The sequence below is a fragment of the Anopheles maculipalpis genome, chromosome 2RL, assembly GCF_943734695.1.
Source record: "Anopheles maculipalpis chromosome 2RL, idAnoMacuDA_375_x, whole genome shotgun sequence".
Classification (NCBI taxonomy): domain Eukaryota; kingdom Metazoa; phylum Arthropoda; class Insecta; order Diptera; family Culicidae; genus Anopheles; species Anopheles maculipalpis.
In genome coordinates this window covers 40,130,308-40,152,962 of record NC_064871.1, presented here as the reverse complement: position 1 = coordinate 40,152,962, position 22,655 = coordinate 40,130,308, and the positions used below count along the sequence as shown (strand labels likewise).

General features: G+C 42.8%; 5 protein-coding genes across 8 annotated transcripts in view; 3 read left to right on the top strand and 2 right to left on the bottom strand.

The window, feature by feature from the left end:
• Positions 1 to 22,655, bottom strand: part of LOC126557269 (ATP-dependent Clp protease ATP-binding subunit clpX-like, mitochondrial) — a 399,590-nt gene that overhangs the window by 24,095 nt on the left and 352,840 nt on the right. The window lies entirely within an intron of this gene.
• Positions 1 to 22,655, top strand: part of LOC126558330 (actin-related protein 1) — a 309,926-nt gene that overhangs the window by 100,785 nt on the left and 186,486 nt on the right. The gene's annotated exons all lie outside the window — the stretch shown is intronic.
• Positions 1 to 22,655, top strand: part of LOC126557178 (uncharacterized) — a 422,959-nt gene that overhangs the window by 261,179 nt on the left and 139,125 nt on the right. The window lies entirely within an intron of this gene.
• Positions 1 to 22,655, bottom strand: part of LOC126558300 (ras-related GTP-binding protein A) — a 284,579-nt gene that overhangs the window by 193,448 nt on the left and 68,476 nt on the right. The gene's annotated exons all lie outside the window — the stretch shown is intronic.
• LOC126559148 (cuticle protein 19.8-like) lies at positions 6,446 to 7,123 on the top strand. The gene is made up of 2 exons (XM_050215262.1): positions 6,446 to 6,471; positions 6,539 to 7,123. The coding sequence occupies exons 1-2, from the start codon at positions 6,460 to 6,462 to the stop codon at positions 7,103 to 7,105; spliced, it is 579 nt and encodes a 192-aa protein (XP_050071219.1). The 5' UTR covers positions 6,446 to 6,459; the 3' UTR covers positions 7,106 to 7,123.

Sequence of the window (22,655 nt, the reverse complement as noted above, 5' to 3'; positions counted from 1 at the left end):
CCGTCCGTCATCAAAACCGAATGGCCCCGCAGACAGGTCCACGGTCACGGCCAAACGGAAACCTCGGAACGATGCTGGTCTGCAGTTCGTTAACGGAAACGAGGGCCCGATGGGAGAGTGTGGCATCGTGGCAATGGGTGCGTATTTATGAAGATAAACACAGCGATCTCCGGATGGGTCGTTTGGTCATTTCGCCCGCAGGACTTGGCAAATGGCGTTTCGCGCAAGAGTGACCAACCGAAGGGAACCGACGGTGGGGACAAGCGAGAACATAAAAATGTAATTAAAATGCTTCCATCCGCGAATCCGTGCGCGGCTCGCGTAACGGGTCCGACGCCGCCATGTGAGGAGGAGAATCGTTTGACGCAACTGTATGATATGATCACACGGCATCGAGGAGCACACGTGCGTGTGTGTGTGTGAGTGTTTATGCGTTTTTGTTTCTTTTTTCTCTGTTTTCAAACATCGCCCAAAAAATCGCCTCACGCAGACAGGAATCATGCCCATTGCGGGGTTCGGGCGTGGTGTCCTAAATTCCAACTACAACTTCGTTTTGCGCCTTCCTTCGTCTGGTGGAGGGGGATTTTTTGTTCTTCTTCTTCTTCTCTCGGACCGGTGCACCCTCCAAAAAAGGCCGGAAGCTCCCTCAGGCCAGTTGAATGAATAAAAGAACGCTGAGAAGCGTCTTTAAATTTAACTGTTTCGTACACATTCGTGCAGTGTGCGAAAGGATCGAGTACGGGATTTTATTGTATTTGCCCTTTTTTTTTTGTCAAAAGAAGTGATCAAGGCGTAATTTTTCGTCAGACGTTTCAGTGCGTTTTGTACCAATGTGTGGCTCACTGGCAACTGATGTCTCGTAGCGCACCTTTCTTAGGCCGAGAGAGCCCAGTGATAAGACGAACTTGTGTCCGAAGCTCACCTGTATTTTCTTATGCTTAACCCTTGGTCCCAGGCCAACCGGTGATGAATGGCAAGGAAGAGTGAGTTTATAGCGGAACATGATCGCGTCTCGATGCTGCAGGACATCAGTCTTGACCGGTTTGTTTTGGGGCGAGATGATGATTGGTAACCCTCCCGTGCAGTGGTCCGCAGGGTTTTGTAAACAAGCGAAATAACAGGAAAACTAAATTATTAAACCAGCTGGTCGGGGCCGCCGTGATGCCGTAGAAGGATAATTACAGCCCATTCGTGCGGGTACCAATTTGCGGCGATGCCGCTAGTCGTTTTTCGGGTTTGGTTTTTATATTATGTTGCTGCCAAAAATTGTGATTTATTTCTGATTAATGTTCAATGTGATGATTTGCATTGCAGACTCGATTCGGTTTGAGGCGTTGATGATATTCTGACCAGTACGATGAAGATTGCGAAGGCTTCACATTTCACAGTGAAAAAGAGTGAATACACGCTACAACTCAACAAACTTAAACATTGGTTTTGGTTTTAAATTGTTTTAACTGATCTTCATTTTTAGTAAACGATTCGGAATAGTTTAGTATGAAATGGGTAAAGATCATTGAACATAAAACGTTGATAATCCTACTACATCCACCTTTGCAACATACAACGTGTACAGTTGCTCTTTCTTCGCTTGAGTGTAGGGTTCTTGATGTGCCTCGGCTGGATGAAAGCAAATTTAATGCTGTACGATAATAATAATAATAATTATTTATTTATTGGTCCTCTCCCAGATACACGGCATACAGACTGACAAACGTACCACGAGCAGTTTCGGCATTTTCACTACATCCAAAGCATCTCGGCTGTATTTTTTTTATATTGACCGAACATGCAAATGAAGCGACCGATCATAAATATCATAAAATGTGCCTTCAAAAACGAGCCCAGCTACACGCGAACGATGCAGGAAGTTCGCAGAGCAGAATTCGGGGTATGGGAGCATTTCGGAATGGTTCCCGTCCGCATGACACAGATGTGTCGGAGCGTTGTTTGCATTTCGATCCCATCGATCTTCTACCGCCGCAAGTAAACGATTCAAAATTCCCAAAATGATCGTTCAACGGTCGAACGAACTCAATGCCACAATAAACAACTTTTTTTTCGGCTGGCCTTGGCCTTCCGTTCTCCCGTTAAGTGTCAACCTTTAATGTTGCTACAAAGCATTGCCGCGCGTGTGCATGCTTAATTATTTACATATTTTCTCACACGGCGCCTAGCGAGAAGGCGTTTAAAGGAAAAGGTGAAAAATTGCATATAGCATATGTCACTGAAAAGTGTAGATGCAAAACATATCTGCAAATTTTAAAGACATTAGAAACAAATGACCTCAGCTGCAAAGAATGGCAGTTATTGGGCGAAGCTCAACTCGAGGCACATCTGTCACATCGCTCAATATGTGTCGTAACAAAGGGATGACAAATTTTGTTTACGGGGCTTGCACGAAACAGCACGTTCATCAGCACGATTAACTGTTTCGTTCGAATGCATTTGATGTAGTACTTGTGCGGGTGGTCAAGGGCGTGAAGACAGAGCACACAGACAAACAGTTTGCATCCTCCGTTACGCATCCTTCAAACAATTCTTCACGATCGTTTGTATGCACTGGCAATAACCGAATCCGTTACAAAAAGAGTGTCAATCATGTTTTTTGAGGACAGTTTTAAGCACTCAATTATCGCACAGCAAGCCTCTCGTGCAGGAACGTTGCACAGTGCTGAAGTGTGTTTACCTCGCACCATTCGGCGGATGCATTGAGTGCATATTAACATTCAATATTTACAGCTTTTGTTCGGCTAGGCTTATTCTGTTGTACTTTTTAGTTGTATTTTGTTTTCAAAAATATTGACGCAATTCGCCCCACCATCTGGATTGTTCAGGGAATGAAAGGAATGTTCATCTTCTTCTTTTCTTCTTCTTATTGGCTTAACGACCTTCTATGTCACGCTGGCCATCAAATAGTTGGATAGTCAGTCCTCACAACGGGAGAACGTTCCAGGGATGGGATTTGAACCGCGGTCCCGCCGTGTGATGATGACTGACGCCGTTGTCGTCTTACTACCGGACCACCCCACTTACAAACAACTACTTCCCATACCAACAAACTCTTTAAACCCGCTATGTAAAGAAACGAACGCAAGACTTAAGCGCTAGTGTCAGAGAGGAGCGCCAAATATCTGCAGCACCTTCATGCCGTCTGAAATTAAGTCATCATCAACTTCACCAACCAAAACCCAATCATCCCAGCAACTTCAAACGGTTCGACCAACCGACCATTCTTTGCTTAACCGTTGAATGCTTACTTTTAATGATTTTGTTGCCTTAGGTGATGCATCATTTTCGGAACTGGTACATCGGCAAACAACAAAAATATATATATCGTCGGTTCTCAGGCAAAAACTTACAGTTCCAAATCGGCAAAGTTCCGCAATGCTCGTTCAACTTCCAGCTAGATGTGTTTCCCTTGGTCAGTATCATCATTATCGTCACCGTCGTGATTCTCATTACGCTAACACCGTACGTACTGACCGATGCTTGTTCCGATGCTACAAACACAGTTTCAAGCACAAGCAATGCTAGTTAGCTACATGACTCCCAAAAAGGTACCAAAAAGAAAAACTAAAACAACTTTTCAGCACTAGCTAGCGGCGCACCGTTTACCGGGCCAAAAATCGTCGGCTCTCGTCATCTGCTCGCGTCATAAAAATTAAGGTCAACGATGTTTGGCGAGTCAAACAAACCACGCAGATCTAGGACTTCCTCCAGTGTCTTGCGCCCTAACGACGCCCATCATCATCCATTCCACCATCCATTTCCCGAATTCGATGCAAGCAGTGTGTGTGTGTGTGTGCGTGTATCCGAGTATTTTTTTTTTCTCAGGAGTTTGACTCTTTTGTAAAGACACCTCTTTCCTGGCTCGATTCCCACTGACGTTCCATTTGGAGGTGGATGGGGCTGCCCGGTGAAAGAAAAACTTTACCGGAACTACGTAAACTAACGATCACGAGTTTGAATCGCAGGTTTATTGCTTCATTTCGTAAGCCAACGGAAGACGAAGGTGTTATCGCTTCCGGCGGCGTGTATTATGTCGTGCGCACAGCAGAGGAAAGTGAATCGCTTTTTTTTTGGAGCAAATGTGGGTCAAGAAGCCGTGCGAATGAAGACTCGATATTATTAGAACTTGGAGGTCGCTTAGGAAACATGTCAATGAGTTGCAAACCCGATTTAACGGCGCAGTCTGCCCACATTATCCAGTTATTACATTAACCATTGTTTTACCAGTAAAACACTCATACATTTGCACTGAAAAGTATAATCAATCTAGTGCCACTACATCTATGTTTAGTACATTAAATTGTAGTCAACTAGAAATAGGCGATCAACCAGACGCTACAAACTTCTAACTGTCTGAAGCATCTTTATCCAACCGACACCCGAAGTATGAACAGACGCCTCAGTCAGCAATAGTGCGTCATCACATCATGATTATGATCATTGCTGACGGTATCAGTTTCCGATGTCCATCGTCGGCCAATTGCCCTCGCTCCCCGTTTCCTACGAGCGGCAGTTCGTTTGAAGCCGTGAATGGGGTGGGTAGGGGTTTTTTTTTGAGGTCTCAAAATTACGAAGCCGGTTTTCAGGTGATTGGCTTACTTTTTGCTTTCTTTTCGTACCCGTATTTCACGGACTTACCCGCACAAGTAAGCCCGCGCAAGTGCTCGGTGCGCTGTTGTCTCTAATGAGACGAAGTGGTTCGAAACGCCTAGGGGAGACGATATGGATGGTTTGGAGAGAGAGAGAGAGAGAGATCAGGTAACAAGGAGTAGAGGCAATCAAGTCGGTGGTGTGTCGATGGAAATTGAAATCTAGTTCATTCATAAATCACTGCCGCTCGGCCGGAAGCGGTCAACGCTGGGAAACCTGGCCAAAATTGTTGGCTCGATATTTTTGACACTTTGGTTACGGTTGATGGGGACGATGCGGAAGGGAGTTTATTTATGGATTCGATCGAATTGATTTAACGAAAATTGGGTTAACGTTCTGCTCGCTGCATTTTATGGACGAGCAGGTGAGGTGACGCCCATTCCGGGCAAACATTTGCCATGCCAGGTAAATGAGGGGATTTTTTGATAGATATTTTACTCATTCTGGAAATATATTTGAATAAAATTAAGGGAATAAAACCCATATTTAGACTATGTAACTTTCACTATGGAAGTTACATAGTCTAGGCAAAGGACTATGTAAAATTCACGCAATTTTGTTGTTTCATGTTTGTTAAAAAAACGAACATGTGTAAAATGAGTTAAAATAAATATGACAACTACGTGGATTTTTAACACCGTTAAACTGTGATATGCTATTGCAATATTTTTTTTTTTTACTAGAGTCTTAATTATTCGTTCTTGGTTATGATTCCGTAATCCCCCCTTATCCCTCAAAGCCTTCCATCATTCTTTTTTTGCCAGATTTTATGTGATATGTTTTATTTTATTTAACAGGTTTTCTTTTCTTAAAATTTGGGGTCCAGAAATGGACCCCTAATTTAAATGGCTCCGGACTTCACAAGGCAAAACCAGGGTTCGAATCCCACTCGGACCACTCTCCCGTAGTGAAGAACGACTATTGAACTACGTGATATTAGCAGACCAGAAGAAAGAAAACAATAATAATTTATTTAGGACGTAAATTCCTTGAAAAATTAAAAAAATCTTTGACTATGATGAGCAAACTTCTAATAAAATAGAATCTTTCAATCCGTAAATAAAACATATTTTGCTTAAGAAAATAGTAAACATTTACGCAAAAAAACGTACTATTATACAAAATTCATATTAAGTTTAATTATTTTTATGAGATTATCAACTAGCAAATATAAGGTTAAAGTTAAAAAAAACATGTAATACATACCAATATTATAATAATACGGTGAATGTCGTCATACTTAAAATAAATAAAAATATGCAAACATTATCAAAAAAAATATGTGAACGAGATGATGATCATGACGATAATGATGAAGATAATCAACAAATAAAACAAAATAAAATGAAAAATAAACGCATATATTATATTACCCTGCTTATGTCATAAAGCTTCTAGCATTTAAACAGCGCCTTATAGTGTGATGTCGTTATCGTGCACATTACCGCACCGTTCTCGTCCCGTAATCCGAAACGAAGACCTTAACCACAAGGAAACCGACATGAATTTCAAGCAGCTGTACATCAAATGTGAACATTGTAATCAATTAGTGCATGAAGATCAACTGGATGAAATGTGATAGTGTTGCCCAGCCTAAAGCAGGATGGTTTACCTTAAGTGTGCCGTTTCACAGGTAGACAACCTCAACTGTGTGACAACCCCGTTCACCAACTTCACCAAGAACGACTATAAAACGCCACGGCTCGTGATACAAACGACATCATTCAGTAGTTGAGTGTTCTAAGTGTAACACAAGCGAATTCTCTAACAGTGCCTTCTTCTTATCAGCACATCAAAATGGCATCAAAGGTAAAGCATCCTGTGGCTTGCTGTGGTACGCTTAAATAAAACGATAATTTTTATATTTTTTTCCAAGATCTCCATCATCGCCATCGCACTACTGCTGGTTAACGTCCATGCGCAGCAGTATGGTCAGCAGGTGGGCCGTCGATCGCAGGATCGCTTGAATCAGCTCCGATCCTACGACGATGGTGCACGGCCATCTCGCAACTACAACGATCAGTACAACGATCAGCGCTACTTGGGTCGTAACCAGGACCAGGATCTACAGGACCGACGTGAACGTGACGAATACGATCGCGACGACTACAGCTATGGATACGCTGTACGTGATGAGCTTTCGGGTGACATCAAGAGCCAGCAGGAAACGCGCAACGGAGACAGGGTACGCGGCCAGTACCGAACGCTAGAATCGGACGGTACGGAACGCATCGTCGACTACACCGCTGACGATATTCGCGGATTCAATGCGGTCGTACGTCATCAGCCGTCGGTAGGCTCGCGTGCACAGATCGTACACACCCTGCAGCCAGCCGTTCTCATCAGACAGCCGCAGTCCGTTGGAACGCTTGCATCGGGCAACAATCGTCCAGCTCTGCTTACTACTCCTCAACAAGCCTCTACCGTGCTGCTGCGCAACTAATTTCCACCCGGTCTGATCATGAATATGGTGTACTCGTACCAAGAATGTCAATAATGTTAATTCAATAAAATGCCTTCACCAAACATAGTGCTTTCATTTGTCCGCAATTAAGATCATCGGCTACTGCAGCTTAAGGTAAGTGTGCACATGAATGGAACCCTCACAAAGACAAGTCCAACTGCCAGTTTTATAGAGCGCAATGACAGAAGTAAGGTAACCGTCAGCCACACAATCAATCTACCCCATCCGGGAGAGTCTGTTCGGGCTGCATCCGGCGCAACTCCGGTGAATTATGGGCCCGGCCGACTGAAGCAACTTGCTCGAACGATTCATTTCATCTCATAGCTGTCAAATTAACGAGCCTTCTGGGGAAACGTCCATCCGAGCAACCAGTTCCTCTGCCGACATCCTCCAGCAGAAGTTGGCAAAACTTTTTAACCAAACGGCTAAATCACACACCAAGCTAATCTAACTGGTCTCGTATCCCCTTTTGCATCCCGCGACACGCAAAAGCGCAACGGAAGACGATCATGGCGGGTGACGCCAAGTGCTGGTTAACGACCATCATCAGCGAATGCTTCAGGTGACTTAAACGCTGGGAACGAGCGCAAGTGACGAACGCGGCGAAACGCGCGATCGCGAATAGAAATGGGCTAGAGGGGCGAGACGGTACAATGAAGTGGTTCCTGTGAATTTCTGCAGCCATCACCTCTACCACCACTACCTGCAGCTTCTTTCACCAACCGCCTAACCCATTGCTTTGTATGGCCTTCGCGAACGAGTAGGACAGCCCGGTAGGGAACAATTTATTAATCGGTCTTCCCGGTTGGCGGATTGGCGGGAAGCTGGTGCGACCCCGGGACGGGAATTATTCTGACCTGAAACTAACAGTCTCAAAGCGCGAACGCGGAGGAAGCAAAAACAGTACGGGCGGGCGGAAAAGCTCGGAAACAAAACAGAAAAGAATGCACCGGGCAAGCCGCCAGTGGCAGGCGGCCGACTGCGGATGAAAAGTGGGCTGAAACGAAAACAAAACTTTTCATTTCTCTCAATACGCTGCTCCACTGGTGGGAGGGTTGGAAAAGTGGCGTGACGGTGTCAGAAGTGTAGGGAGGTAGTGGGTGAAAAAGAAAGACAGAAGTCTGACCCGGAGGTAAGTCGCTCGCAGTAACGCTAGAGAGGAACCAGCTCGTTGCCACTTCCGTTGGCATAGTTTTCAGCAGATTAGCTAATTAATTCAAATCTCCACGAATGAGGCTTTGAGTGAGGATGAGTAATTAAATCGGTGCGTGTGAGGATGCCCACGTTAGGGAGACCGTGTCAGGCTACCTTTCCATCTGTTGCTGGTGCTTCTCGTTTGGGTAGCATATGGATGTTTAGTGTTGTTGTGACTTCCAGCACTGCTCCAGAGAAATGAACCGCCTCAGGCCACCGAGGCCAACTCATTTCCTTCATACGCTCGCGGGAATTCGTAAAGTCTTTGGTTTGGTTTTGGAATGAAAACAACAACAAAATCACCACACCGATGAACCACAGTATGCTGATCATGTATGCCTTTCTGACATTCTCGCTCTTGCTATTGTGATGTGTTGAGAGAATAAAAACAGGTTGGTCAGCAGGGCTTGCAGCGGGTTTTTGATAGTCGTTGCGATGCAAAGAAGCCTGTGGGAGCTTTCTGTTTGGTGTTATCGGTACCATAGCTCGTAAAAGTTTGTATTTGAGCTTAATAAGTCGGTGGAGGTTCTTATATTCCTTCCCATGTTTAGTGCGTATAACATAGAGTAACAGATTTTGGAGACGCAATGACTTTGATAGCGATTTAGAGAAATACATTCTGAAGCAAGTTAATAAAATATTACCAATAAATAATGGAGAGTGTTGTACGTATTAAATTAAAGCTAATAATTCATTCATTCAAGTAATTTGAGATTTCATATCCATTCATAAATTAAATATTCATTCATTTGAGGCATGTACACCTCATATTTCGTGCGCTTTTACACTGTTTATATGACAATTGTTTGATTTATTCTTGTTGTCTGTATTCTTCATTATTCCAGAAATCCCTAAAAAGAAGCTTTCAAGTTTATATCCCTTTTTTCATCACACTAGTTCACAATATATTAATTAAGGTTACACAGCCCACAGGATGGGTTTTGATCAAATGTGCAAAGGGAATACAGTAGTAATTTCTTGATGACATCGTTCTCATAGCAAAGGTGCAACAAAACGCCAAAAGAGAGATGCGGCAACATTCCGCATCATAAGTGCTCTAACTATCTCGCTTCTTTTTGTTATTAAACTCCATAAAAAGATCAAATATGGCATGAAAACAAACCACGTGCAAACGATAAATGAATAAAAATACTTCCAATAATAATATCAGCAACAAAACATGCCCTAACAGAAACAAATCAGGAGCAAATGAAAAAAAAAAACACACACACACTGGAACGAGTTTTTGTTTTCATCCATTTTTTATGCCTTTCATCGAACGGTTAGGCGCGGATTGAAAAATCCTGATTCATAGAAGGCGATCGGATTGCAGACCAGCTACCAAGCTATCAGTCAATCCTGGACCATACAAAAGTCAGACGACAGTGACCGCAACACATTCTGCCCATTCGGTAGGTTTTGCGCCTGCGCTCACAATGTGTGTCTAGTTTTATACCTTCTTTCTTTAGTTTAAAACCTTATGTGGCTGCAAGGTAAAAGCGCACTGTTAGGATGATATAGAAAATAAAACCATAGATCAGTGGTAGTTTGGCTTTGGTTGGTCCAGATCCGCCTAGGAAGTAGGCCAATCGGCGGGAACGGGTTAGGCACGACCGGTATGACATTTACCAGACAAATAGTCGACGCGTAGACATGCACACGTATGGCCAACTGAAGAAAACAGCTACCACCACAAGCTGGCGTAGATTTCATTACAATAAAGTCCATTTTTCCGTTCGTCGCTACCGTCTGCAGGGAAGCGTTGAAGTCTTTTGTTTTATTTTTTATTTTTGCGTTCCTCGTCATCGGCACTACAAGTTCTCAAGCCTTGAAGTGCGACTTTTTGTTTGCCCTTTTGCCATAGCAAATGGGAACCGATCGCGGCATAATAGAAGGTCACGATCGATTTTCTGCTGAATGTTGCTTTGCGTACGCTTCCTGCCCTGGCGCCCAACGATCACTTTCTTCCAAGCCAAGGCCAAGGTTTTGCCACCGTTTTTGTTTTTTCGACCACGCTCCACGGTGGCTTTCCGGTTACTTTTTCGCCTTCTCACAACGGGGCCCATCCAGGAAAGAGTCCCGCCTGGTTTCACTGAATCATTTTCGATTTCATCAGCCCGCTTTCCGGGCTAGTGTGAGCGAAGGCGCGGGAACGAAGGTTAGTAAAAATAATGTACACACGCACAAAGAAGCAGAAAAAAGTAAAAAAAATCCCAACACCATCCATCCAGCAAGAACAGCCACAATGACGAAGGGTTAAGTGCTTGCTTCCAGTGCGTCTTCATTAGCCGAAAAGGTAAAATGACCACGCGGTGTCCCGCAAGTGAGTGAGTCAAAGCATGCGTTGGCGATGACCTACATTCGGGATCGACAGTCGACTGCTGGTGACTGGGTTGGCTCGATGAAGACGTCATGAGGTAGCAACGTTATAAAAACGACACCAAAGAACGCAAGTTCATCTTAAACTATAATGATTTACTAAAAAGTGATAAAAAATCAATCCTGCTTTGCTCTGAACAAATCACTTTTATCGTATTTGACAATTACTTCGCAAGAAATATGTACGTCAACGTCGTAAGAAATGATAAAACATACTGAAAACTTTAGGCCACAACACAAAAACAAAGAAATGAGCAACGATCTCACTCAAACATGTAATTCCTCGAAGGCCTCGCATCCGATCTTCTCACGATCAAGAAACCAGACTTACAGTGTAATTTTTTGCTAATTTTACTACCCAAAATCACTCAGACCCTCCAGCCAAGCAATCAAATAAAAACCGCACCACTTCTGCATTCTATTACGCAGCACTTTCTCCCATGAGCTTGCAAATTATGCCGGTAGGAAAAAGAAAACCCCAGCTGGGTATGACAGAAGCAAACAAAAAGCACCTTCATTCTCATCGTCACGGAAGCATACGCATAATTCAGCCGGTCGAAAACATCGATCAATCGAAGCGAAACGAACCTCGGAGTAGTAGTAGTTTGTTTTTGTGTTGCTCCAAAAATTGACAAAATTGTCTCGGCATTTATGCTGCTTACGTACGATGCTTTCTAGTCCTGCGAAGAGCCAACTTGGTGTATGCAACTGGAACGGAACCTGCGACGTTCCAAAAATCCGTCCACCATCGTCAGCCGAAATCATGTTAATCGAAAGTACGGTTCATAAAATGAAATTGAAAAATAAATGTTACAGGTCTGGGATGGATGGATGTCCTAAGCAGCAATTAACAATTTCCTAAACCTCCCTCCCTCAAACTGCTCACATTCTGAGGTGAAAGATGCATAACATCTTTCTGCTAATGCTAACCCTTACCCCAAACATTACTTCAAATGGGAAACGACAGTTGAGATGATGACAAAAATCGTCCAGCTCTGGGGTTTCGTGCGAACAGGAAGGTAAATATTCAACCATACACACACACACAGTGGTGTATAAGCGAACAAACTATCATTAACCTCAATATCACACCGCACCGTGACACAAAATCTTGGCGCACAAGAAGCATTCTCAACGCAGAGAGCGCGCGTGCTAAAACCGCTTTTAGTGGTATTCTGCAGGAAAGGTAAGAAGTGAAGAAGCAAGACGTGAGTGTGTTTATTCGTAAGGCCTCCCCCTGTTAAGGATGGCCACGGTTTGGAATTGTCACGCGAAAAGGAAGTGAGGGCAAGTAGTGGTTTTTGTTGTATTCGTCATCGCCCGTCGCCAGCAGCCTCGTCACGGAGAGCGAGTCTCGAGGCCTAGCGTGATAGGAAATTTAAGAATGTCGTGTGGAATCTTTCGCTGGGTTGTAAAGCTCAAAGCATGCGTGTGATATTTGCTGGCGGTTTTGCTTTCTTGCGGAGTTAAGTGATGCTGTTGCTTTCGTTATCATCCTCGGCTTGAAAGACCTACCGCAATCAGTGGCACCATGGTTATTTAAATTAATTAAACGGAGTATAACAGAACATGAGCATTAAACTCGTCTTTGCTTAAATAAGATTCTTACAAAAAAATTAAAAAAATCGTTTTACGATTTTTTTCTCATATCTTGAATCAACCAAAAACCAATAATAATTCCTCCACGCTTAATCGACTAAGCTCGAACTTATAGCTTATTTTACCTCTAACCATCCTTCATAATCATTTATATATCATCATAATAAATCCAACCATCCACCAGAATCCAAATAGAATACTGTATTTTGAGAATTCGAATGTGTCCGAATATAACCTACCCAAACCACTACGAAATACGCATTTTCGTACGTAAAAAATGAGCTCACGCCGCACAACAAAGAAGGCGACACTGTAGGCGCACCGTTTGACCGGCATGCAAAGTGATTGTAACTGTACATTTGTAACGATGGCATCATGCGTGGTCGATTGCCAAAATACAGCAAAAACGCACCCCGCAACATACGAACGGCCGTAGCTCGTTCGAACCGGCCCTCGTGAACCCGTGGTTGAACGAACCGAGAGACCGACGCAAGACTGAAACGAAATCCATTCAAACACACAAATGCTGATTGATCCAGCTGACCGGGGAGGACTGTGACACGGTTCTTGGTGGGTGATGTCACGCATGGCCAGTCCACCCGCCAGTACTCGCCTGCGTTCTTGAACGCAGTACGCGAAATGCCTCGCAAGAGATATCTTAAGTAGTGTCGTTACCAGACGTTTCCACCTGCAATTCGAGCGTAAAACTCCGCTGGTCGATCGTTCGACAGATGAATGGATAGGGATCGGTGTCGGTGTTATGGTAATATGGTGAAATAAATGAGGGCAAATCTTCCACCGGCGGAGCTTATCTCGGCTAACGGGACCATGCAGAACGTTACTATGATGGCATTCTAATGGAATTCCTTAGGGTTCTGGCTGGTGTATTGAGAAATTTGAAAATAATATTCAAATGAGCAATTTATTTAGAATTTGTTAGAATGTGATGTCTTTACGTGTTTTAGAAACGAAAAATCATGTTCAAAATATCGTTATATAAGTGCTTTAGCGTTTCAATTTGAAACTGTTTGCTTTAAAAAGCTGCTAACATAATCAATTTTTCGAACAATTTTGTCATGCTTGAATATTACAAAACAAAAGCCTTTTTTAACCGCCACATTCGGTATAAAAGCAATCACCTGTGGTGTGTCAATATTTACCAAACACTACCAGCAATCTATTCACAACTCTTACCGGCTGAACTGTCATGAAAACGATTTAGAACAACACTTCCCATCAAACAAGACTGACCTTCACAACAGAACCAAATCGTGCCCTTCTTCTGTGGCTTTTCCATCGATTGAACACACCGTCATGCCTTTCATTTCTAATTTTCTAATTTCCACACTGCCCAAAATGTTCGCCACTGGAATTGAGCAATAACTCTCCTGCAATGGTTGCAAAAGTTCATGCAAAAGCAAGCCACAGCATGACGGCACCGATTCCCAACACCCGCGTCGCCTTTTTGTCGGAACGCATTCCTCCCTGGCGGGTGGCCAATGCACTTCCTGGACGGCAAACAATCGCCCCAGGTGACGCCCAGCAGGTGCAGTGAAGTAGCGCAAGTGGTCCGCTAGCAAAATACTATCCCAATCGTCCATTGGCACCTTGTTTTCTATCCCTTACGATACATCCCTTGTAGGAGAGAAGAAGAAAAAACTCACACACGAAGATACTTTAACAACGCCAAGACAACGCGGGTGGGTCATGCAAAAGCCACCGAGCGACACTGCAGGGATGCACTCGGTGCAATGGAAAATATTTATCAACACTTGCAACACATCCACGGCAGCTCCCGTTTTGGCGGACCGTCTATTTGTTTCACATTTCGTTTTGTTTTTTTCGCCATCCTTTCGACCTGACCATCCTTCGGCTCAATTAGTCTTCGATCTGTCGGATTCACACGGTTGGAGGTTTGACCGGTCCGGAGTGCTGGTGAGGTAAGGTGCATGCCGGTTGGCGTTACGTGAATACGTAGCTAGGTGGAACGAATCGCCCGAATGAGTGAAACGATACGAACCGGGCACGGCAAGGGGGCCCATTCCGGTGCCGGAATCGAAGCTGGTGTTCGATGAAGATTGAAATCATCGGAAGATGGGTTTGCTGGGTTCTCGGCGTGTCCCGAAAGCTTCGACCAAGGGTCAAATCGTAGTGTAGGTCGATTGCGTGGTAGGGCGCGGCTTCACGCTGACCCACTTCGGTTCTACATTTTCGCTCGCTTTCATCGGTCTCGTAGAGCGTCGTCGCAGCAGCAGCAGCAGCGTCAATAAATTATGCTTTGAACCTCCAGAAGACACGAGCTCTAGTGATTGTGCCGTGTGACCCCACTGAAAGGAGCGTGGGATTCTTGAGCGATCGGTTCGGGCATACGCTATCGGTATGTTGGGTGTTTTGGCAAAACATTGCCTACTCTCGGGAAAATGTTAGACATTGATAATAGCGAGAATACATTACTAATCGGATGATTAATTATTCAACAGCCTATCATGAACGATCTTGTTTCATCGTTTATGACTTTGTACACAAAACATACAATGACTTTTCTCGTTTTTAGTTCGAGTCAATTTATAGAACTATTTTACGGTTAATAGTTTCTGATAAATAGGACTTTATAAGGCATTGAATATTTATGTTTTTTTTTAAATAAAATTTAAATTAGCAATACGGCCGTCCTTTATGAATTAAAAAAAATAAAAATAAAATTTAAATTAAAGTTTTATTAACTTCTAACAGGCTATTATTTAATAAATAAGAAAAAATCACATTCGTTGTATTATTTGTGCAAATTGCTGTTTACAACAAGCTATTTTATACAACCTGTTGAAACTCTTTCACTACATGCACTAACAACATGTTCAATGACATTCAGCCCAGCAGCACACAACCACCGAAATAGAAATCGACAAAGAACGTTGAACTTCCCATCGGATGCACACCGTCGGTACCACCATAATTGGTGCAATATCCGCGTCGAACTGCAACACGATTCTGAGCAAATCGCAGTGGCCGTGTGTAGGCGTACAATTAATACCACTAGCTTAGCGTGTTACACAATCACCACCCGACAGCGGCAGACCACGCTAACCACACTCAGCTAAAGCAACCGATTGACCCTCACTGGCAGGTTGGCGCAGAACGGCGTGCAGTTATGGTGCGGGAGTGCATTGTACGCAGGAAAAGTCTATTTCCTGCTCAAGGATGTTGAAGCCACCCGATAATGGCGTAGCTAATAAATGGCCGACAGGTTGGTGACCTGGTGTGTATGATTTATGTTATTATTTCAAAGCACGATTAGCAAGAATTTTAATGAGTAATTAGAATGAAACGAGTAAAAATATCCCAAGTTAATGGGATATTCATATTAATTTTACACGTCATTTATGTAGAGGCAGATCGAAAACAGAGGCGACAGGGGTGCCGATCTTTACACGGGCTCAAATCCCATCGGAGCTGTTCCTCCGTAGTAAGGATTGACTTCGTAACTACGGAGTATCAGCAAGTCTAGTAAGCCATTTGGTCACCTTCGTGGCCTAGGATGTCGTTAAGCCAAGAAGAATAAGGCGTCATTTAAAACATCAATTCCATCACTATTTAAGGCTGCAAATAGCAAACTACAAAATCTAAACAAAATATGGTCAATTCTACCAGACTACGGATAACGGACCACACCACAAGGTCATCCGTTTCAACGGATTCATTTCCCAGTCTCAAAAATACAAATTTCGATACACCTAACGCGTTTGGATGGTTTCGTAAATCCTCACCACAAACAAAGGACAGCGAAATATGGCTGCAGCCAGTGATGTAGCCATCGACCGGTGGCATCGAGCCGTGTTTACACACGCAATTCTCGCTGCAAACAAAAACGTCACTAAATCGCGTGGCTGTTTGGGTTGCGGCTCAACACCGAATCGGATCTCTTAATTCCATTTCACGCTCAATCGATTTTCGAGTGGAACGTGGCAAGTGTCCTGCAATTGACTCCACAGCGCCATGACGAGCGACTGTCAGACAAGAACTGCTCACAGGAGGGAGTTGTGACAAGGGGGATAGGGAAGGGGTCATGTTTTACGCAAAATAAAAAATAATAACTTTACCAACCGTTTTCAACCGTGACTAAGCTGCAAAACAGCTATCGCGAGTGTGAAGATTGATTCAATACGTAGTGAAGCAATGCAGCCGCACGTATGGTGTTCGATTTCTTTTCTCCAATAATCAGTATATTTATTTAACTTTTTCTGTACCGCTTATGATCGGTGATTGGTTTACGATCGGCTACATAGCATCCGTTTGAAGAAACTGTGCATTGTCAAAACATTCTCCACACCTACTCGCAAGCTGTTCAGGACAGATACACCGCTCACACGACTCGCCTGGGTTTCTTTGGCCGGAATGTTTGTAAATTGTTGCGGATATAGATCGATTTCGCAGATCGCAGAAAAACCGTTCGGACCTGGCCGAGCCCTCAAAACCTTCGATTGACCGAAACGATTGCGGAATTTGCCCGCGGCCTTAGACCGACCATTCGCCGGTTGTACAATCGCCGTTCTTTGGCACTCATTCATGGTTTATGGTTTCCGATTTCGTATGCAGCTGCAAGGAGTGTGCGAGCGAGCGCTTAATATTCGGTGCAACGTGTGCAAATTTGAAAGACATTCCGACCGCACACTGAAAGAAGTGCTTAAGCAATTAGGAAGCGGTAGCGTGAACAATGGCTACCTTTGGCACGTGTTAACTCTTTACTGTTGTGTTTAATATTTTTATATTTTCGGTGTTCGGTATTGTATATTTTGTGCAGATGTTTTGTAATTTAATAAGTATGTACGGAGCTGGAATAAATAGCTAACAAGAAGGTAAATGTTATTTTTTAGAATTATATTCGTGTGATCTAATGAATTTGAGTAAAAATAAATCATCTTTTTTATCAACGAATTATATCTTCACCATGGTAAAGGATCCCTCATGCCCATTTAATGCTAAGCACTAACATAAAGAAGACCTTCCCTACGTAAGCCCTTGTAGCTTCACTCTTCGGCTGCATTCGGAGCGAAGCACCGATCAGCAACACCGATGAAAAAGGAACATTTCCTCATCATCTGCGTCCGTTGCGTGAACTGAACCGTATAAAACGGATAATCTATCGAAGGTCAGCCACATCAACTGCGTTAAAACAGTGGAACGAAAACTTCCCACCTGACGTATCGCGGCCAGGATTGCAACACAGTTTTACATTATTTTTCTACCAAACAGAGCTGCTTAAAGTGATAGAACACAATTGGCAACTACATTAAATACCGTCAGTTACCACCATCTTCAGCGAACGACAACTATGTTTTATTTGTGCCACTCGTTTCGTAATGTGACAGGTCGTAAAAATCGACAAGAAGTTTCGTCAAAATATCACCAGAGCTCAACACTCCCTTGCTGTCGATCGACCCATCCCCTGCAAGGATTCGGCTACTGCTCTTGCCTCCCTGGGGATTGTTATGCGTTTCTGTAGCACAACACCGATGCTACGGACACAGCGGTTGTGCTGCAGGTCAGGTTTATGGCACCTTCACTTTGTTATCTGCTGAGCTACCTGTTTTCATTCGTACGTTGTCCTTTCGTGCTGCAGGTTCTTGCAAGGATTTTAACGTAACTCTGTAACAAACAAACGTTCCAGACACCCCGAAGATTTTGTGTTGATTTTTTCAAATTCGTTTCGCATGAAAAACAGTAAAATATTGGCTTCTTTTTGCTGCACGTTACAAGAACTACATGAGATCATAAATCTGCCAACGAAGACTATTTGGATTGATGTAATGCTTCCAACTTTGCAAGCTAAGGTCCATTGTCTTAAGAAACTGGAACATTTTTGTTAGCTTTCATACGTTATTTAACTTTAAATGTTGAAATGTTAAATGCTTTCGCTAAATCAATTGTTGCAATTATTTTTCAACGTAATGAATTTTTTTACACTACATACAGCACAAGATGATAGAATTAACAGTTAAACTATTAAAATCGTATAACAGATTAACAAAAACTGAATAGCTACAACCATTTCTACTCTTTTCTACACAAATTAAGTACATTTTAAAACTAATCCCTAACAACAAATTTCATGTCATTACATTTTGGGCTGACCCACTGAACTAGCCAATTAACTCATCACCCTTCTCGCAAATACGATAACGGGAGAATGAAATAGCATACATATACACAAAAAAAACACACAAAAACAACCCGCCCCGAGGGAAACTTTATTTTTATGACCCACCGCTAAATGCTGAAATTACAACTTAACGCGCCGCGCACATTTCCAGCAAAACCTACCCTACCAGAGATCTGACCTGTCTCGATGTCTTAAATGTTTTACCTCCACGAAATTTAACCACCCAACAAGGCTGTGGCCCTCGGTAGAATACGCTAGCCATACTAAAAATGCGAAATTTGTCGCTAATTTCTCCACTGATTGATGATTGCCCAAAGGGCGGATCCGACTGGACTGGCCAGGCTGGCCGCCCAAGGGTTAAGTGGGTATTTTATCAGAAAAGAAGGCATACATGAAAAGTGCTTATTTTCCACTTCCCCATTCGCACAAGCCGCAGGAATTTAGGTTTATGATCACTTAACCGCCAACCATCGGGACATGACGGCATCGATGCTGGGTCCGTGAAGCAGATGATGTTGTTTAGCCACCACGGCTCTGTTGCACGTTGTTTGAAGAAAGTTTTATCGCTCGCCAGCGCAACGTCTATCATTGCCACCGGAAGACGGACGCGAAGCATGGCAAAAATCCTGACGCACGAAATGCATGTCTGAACCTGGCTGCTCGGTCGATGCGGATGATGATGTTGTTGACGTTTCTAAAATCGCTTGTCTATGGTTCAACTTACGGCGTGTTGACGATTGTCATAAATTTGCCCGTCACATGGAACCAAAGTGATCGAACAAACCAAAGCACAAGGGCCAAAGGGTGCACTAAAAAAAATAATAAAACATAACAGCGCAGAAAAAAAGGAAACCAATCAACCCGATCCACTGCTAACCGAAAACCAAATATTGGCTATCGCACAAACATACACACCGGTGCGAACCATTGCTTTCTCTCGTCTAGGGTCCTGGGTCTATTCGCAAAGTGGCCCTTTTACAAGTACCATAAATCATGCTACCATTATACGACCCCAGCCCCGTCTTGATGGACAAAAATGTACACACATATTAGTCTTTTGAATGTCTTTATTCGTCAAAACACTAGGCTTATTGTTGCCACAGTTTGCTCGCGGTGGTTGGTAGAGAACAAATGTTTTAAACGATAGTTTAAGCGATGAACTTGATGGCAATCTTGCAAAATCTATTTTAAATCGTAGTCGAATAAATTATGCGCCCACCAACCGTGGGCAATATTGAGTGAGTAAAGATTGATTATAATTCTTTCGTCTGATATTGATACTCGTACCGTGATTGATTACTAGTTCCGCGATCCAATCCACCGTAAAACACCAGCATAAAGATCCATGGGAATGTCAAGTTCAAGCCCAACATCAGCCAAGATAAATTGAGCAATAATTGGTGCTTCGTTTAACCACTCCCGTCCGCCGAACGGTTTGTAGGTCACGAGGAAAATTGACTAAATAAATAACTTGTTTTGCCAAACGATTATCAGTTTACCATCGGATTTCATTGATTCTACTGCATCTTAAGAGCGGTTCTATTACTGTATGAAAATTAATAATTCACTTAAGATTTCTTTTTAACTGTTTCGAGCATCGGTATGATTCAAAACCAATAAAAAGAATGTGTTAATTAATGCTATAAAACAACAACTGAAGTGAAAAATAAGCCTTAAAGTTCATAAAATATTGAGCACTTTGGGATAATTCACCCGACAGTAGAAGCATATTTAAAAAAATGTTATTTTATCGCGATGAACATCGTATTTTAACTGTTAAACTAAAGAAAATAATGGATATCGTACTCTTCACTCAAAACAACCCGCAACACTAACCGACTGACCGACTGTGCGCAAGAAGCTAAAGAAGCTATCTAGTGCGTTAATTTTTCTCTTTTCTAATTGCTAACGAATGTTAATGCTAGACGATAAAACGAATCACCTGAAGCCTACATCAAAGCCCAAAAGAAAACAGAACACTCGCCGGAAGGTTTGCAGTGCAAAAACTTACCCTTAATCGACCTTAATTGTGTTCATTTCTCCTAATCCGATTTGAGAAAACCTACCGGTAGAGGAAGTTTAATCGCAAACCACCACCACAATTTAATCGTTTGCACATGAAATAACGTAGTCCAAAATACCGCTTACAGCAGCATGTAGCAACGCTGCTTGTAAACGAGTCACAATATATAGTAAAAGCGATCAATATAAAACTGAGAAGACACAGAAGCACAACCATCCAAATTAAAATTATGTCAACCAACATGTGGCGGTGACATGTACGTCAAACAGCGGACAGGACGGCGACTAAGTTGCCGTTATGTTAGCATGACCACTCCAAAGCCGTACAGCAACTACAAAGGAAGTGTATGCGATCGTGTGGCGCGGGATCATTTCATCAAATGACCGTCGCGGATCGTCCATTTGCCTGAAAGTGGACACCCTGCGGCGGTGTTCTTTCTGTTGATAATGAACCATCCAACGCACACATACATACACTCGCTCCCACTGGTAAAGGCACGTTTCATGTAGACTTTCATGATCGCATACTTCTGGCGGTTGATCTGATTAGAGAGAAATTTGATTTATTTAGCAGGGTGGCTCATGCGATTTGACATTGTTGCTTGAATATTGTTGTGCAGGGATAAAAATCAAATGAAGAACATCAGCTAGAAACCGCTATCATCGGCTCTACTTTATCTATCCTTCTGCATTGCCTTGATGATACGGTCGCCCTCCCAATCGATAGTCCCTTTCAGTCGGTCGATTGGCGGTTTTGTTTCCTTGATCGCGATTCTTTAGTGAGTAGCGCATTTTTACACGAGACAAGCGATGATGCTTAAAGCTAAGATTAATTATCGGCGAACAAAATCCACGACTCACACACGAATCTTGGTTACGTGCTAGTGTTCTGAAACGCCGCACCATGCCCTCTCTGACCATGTGCTTCGCTTTGGTTTGAATACGCGGAAAACTCTTCCTTCGTTCCGCACACTTAATTACGCTTAATAGGTCGATTTTGGACGCAAAAATATCGACCGACTGTGTTAAACCACCCGAACCATTTTAGAGACTTCATCTTCAGACGTCAGACCCATCCCGGGTGCGTGTCATTCTTGCAGGAGTAAAAAAAACCGACAACAACCAAACTCGAAACCCGAAACGATCCCAGCCCTTTTCGTGTAGTTGTCGCACGCACAACGTAATTGAACAACTTTTGGTGGCCTCGGGCTGTGGGTCAATTGGGTTTTGAGGATCAGGTTTTTTTCATATCATTTTATTTGATTCGATTTTTCGGGATATTGCCTTTTGCCAGTTGAATCGTTTCTTTTTCATTGTAGTTTATGTAGCCTTACAATCAATAGTTTCGGAAATCGTTTTTAGTAAAACTTTCATTTCTCTACTTACAGCCACCTTCCACGATCGTATAAATCTGTCGGCGTTTTAAGCAAAAAGAGATGGAACCGTGTTTACTAAAATAAATAATGATAAAGATTCCCGTTACAACAACGATCAGTATGTCATATAACTATGCTAGTTAATTAGCTACTAAATAATGCCATATTGTTGCTGCTCGCAACACGTGAAAGTTGAGTTCGAAATCAAGCAACTTTTGGCACCATATTTCTTTACCTATCTGATAATTCTGTATCACAGAGCAATCCGATAACGGAGTTTTCTTCCTTTTTCCCTTGACGTGCTAATGTCTCAATTTCTCTTCTATTTCTCAGCATCCAATCGTGTCAACCATAAACTAATCAAATCACAGTTTCACTTTCCAATTCAATAGTAGTAATAGCTTTTCTTCCGGCGAAGAAAAAACAAGTTATGATCGAACGAATAATCATTTATATTCGTAAATAAAGAATTGATGGCATTTGCTGGATTTGGTGAATGTAAATTAATGCAAAACCAAACAGTGCATGTATCATCCAATCAAAGTCACTTCGAACGGAACAAACAACATGTTCCCCTTGCCTAATAGCGATAATAAATTGCACATCTTTCAAGTCTGCTCTCTCAAAAGTGCTTATTTTTTATTTAATTTCCAGTTTCATGTCCATAATATTGATATGAGAGTTCAAAAAACCAGCATTACCAATTTATTATCTGTATCTTGTACAAACTATTTATAACGTTACACTGCGTTCGTTTACCGTAAATGTAGTAATAAAACTTATCATAACAAACAAAAGAACA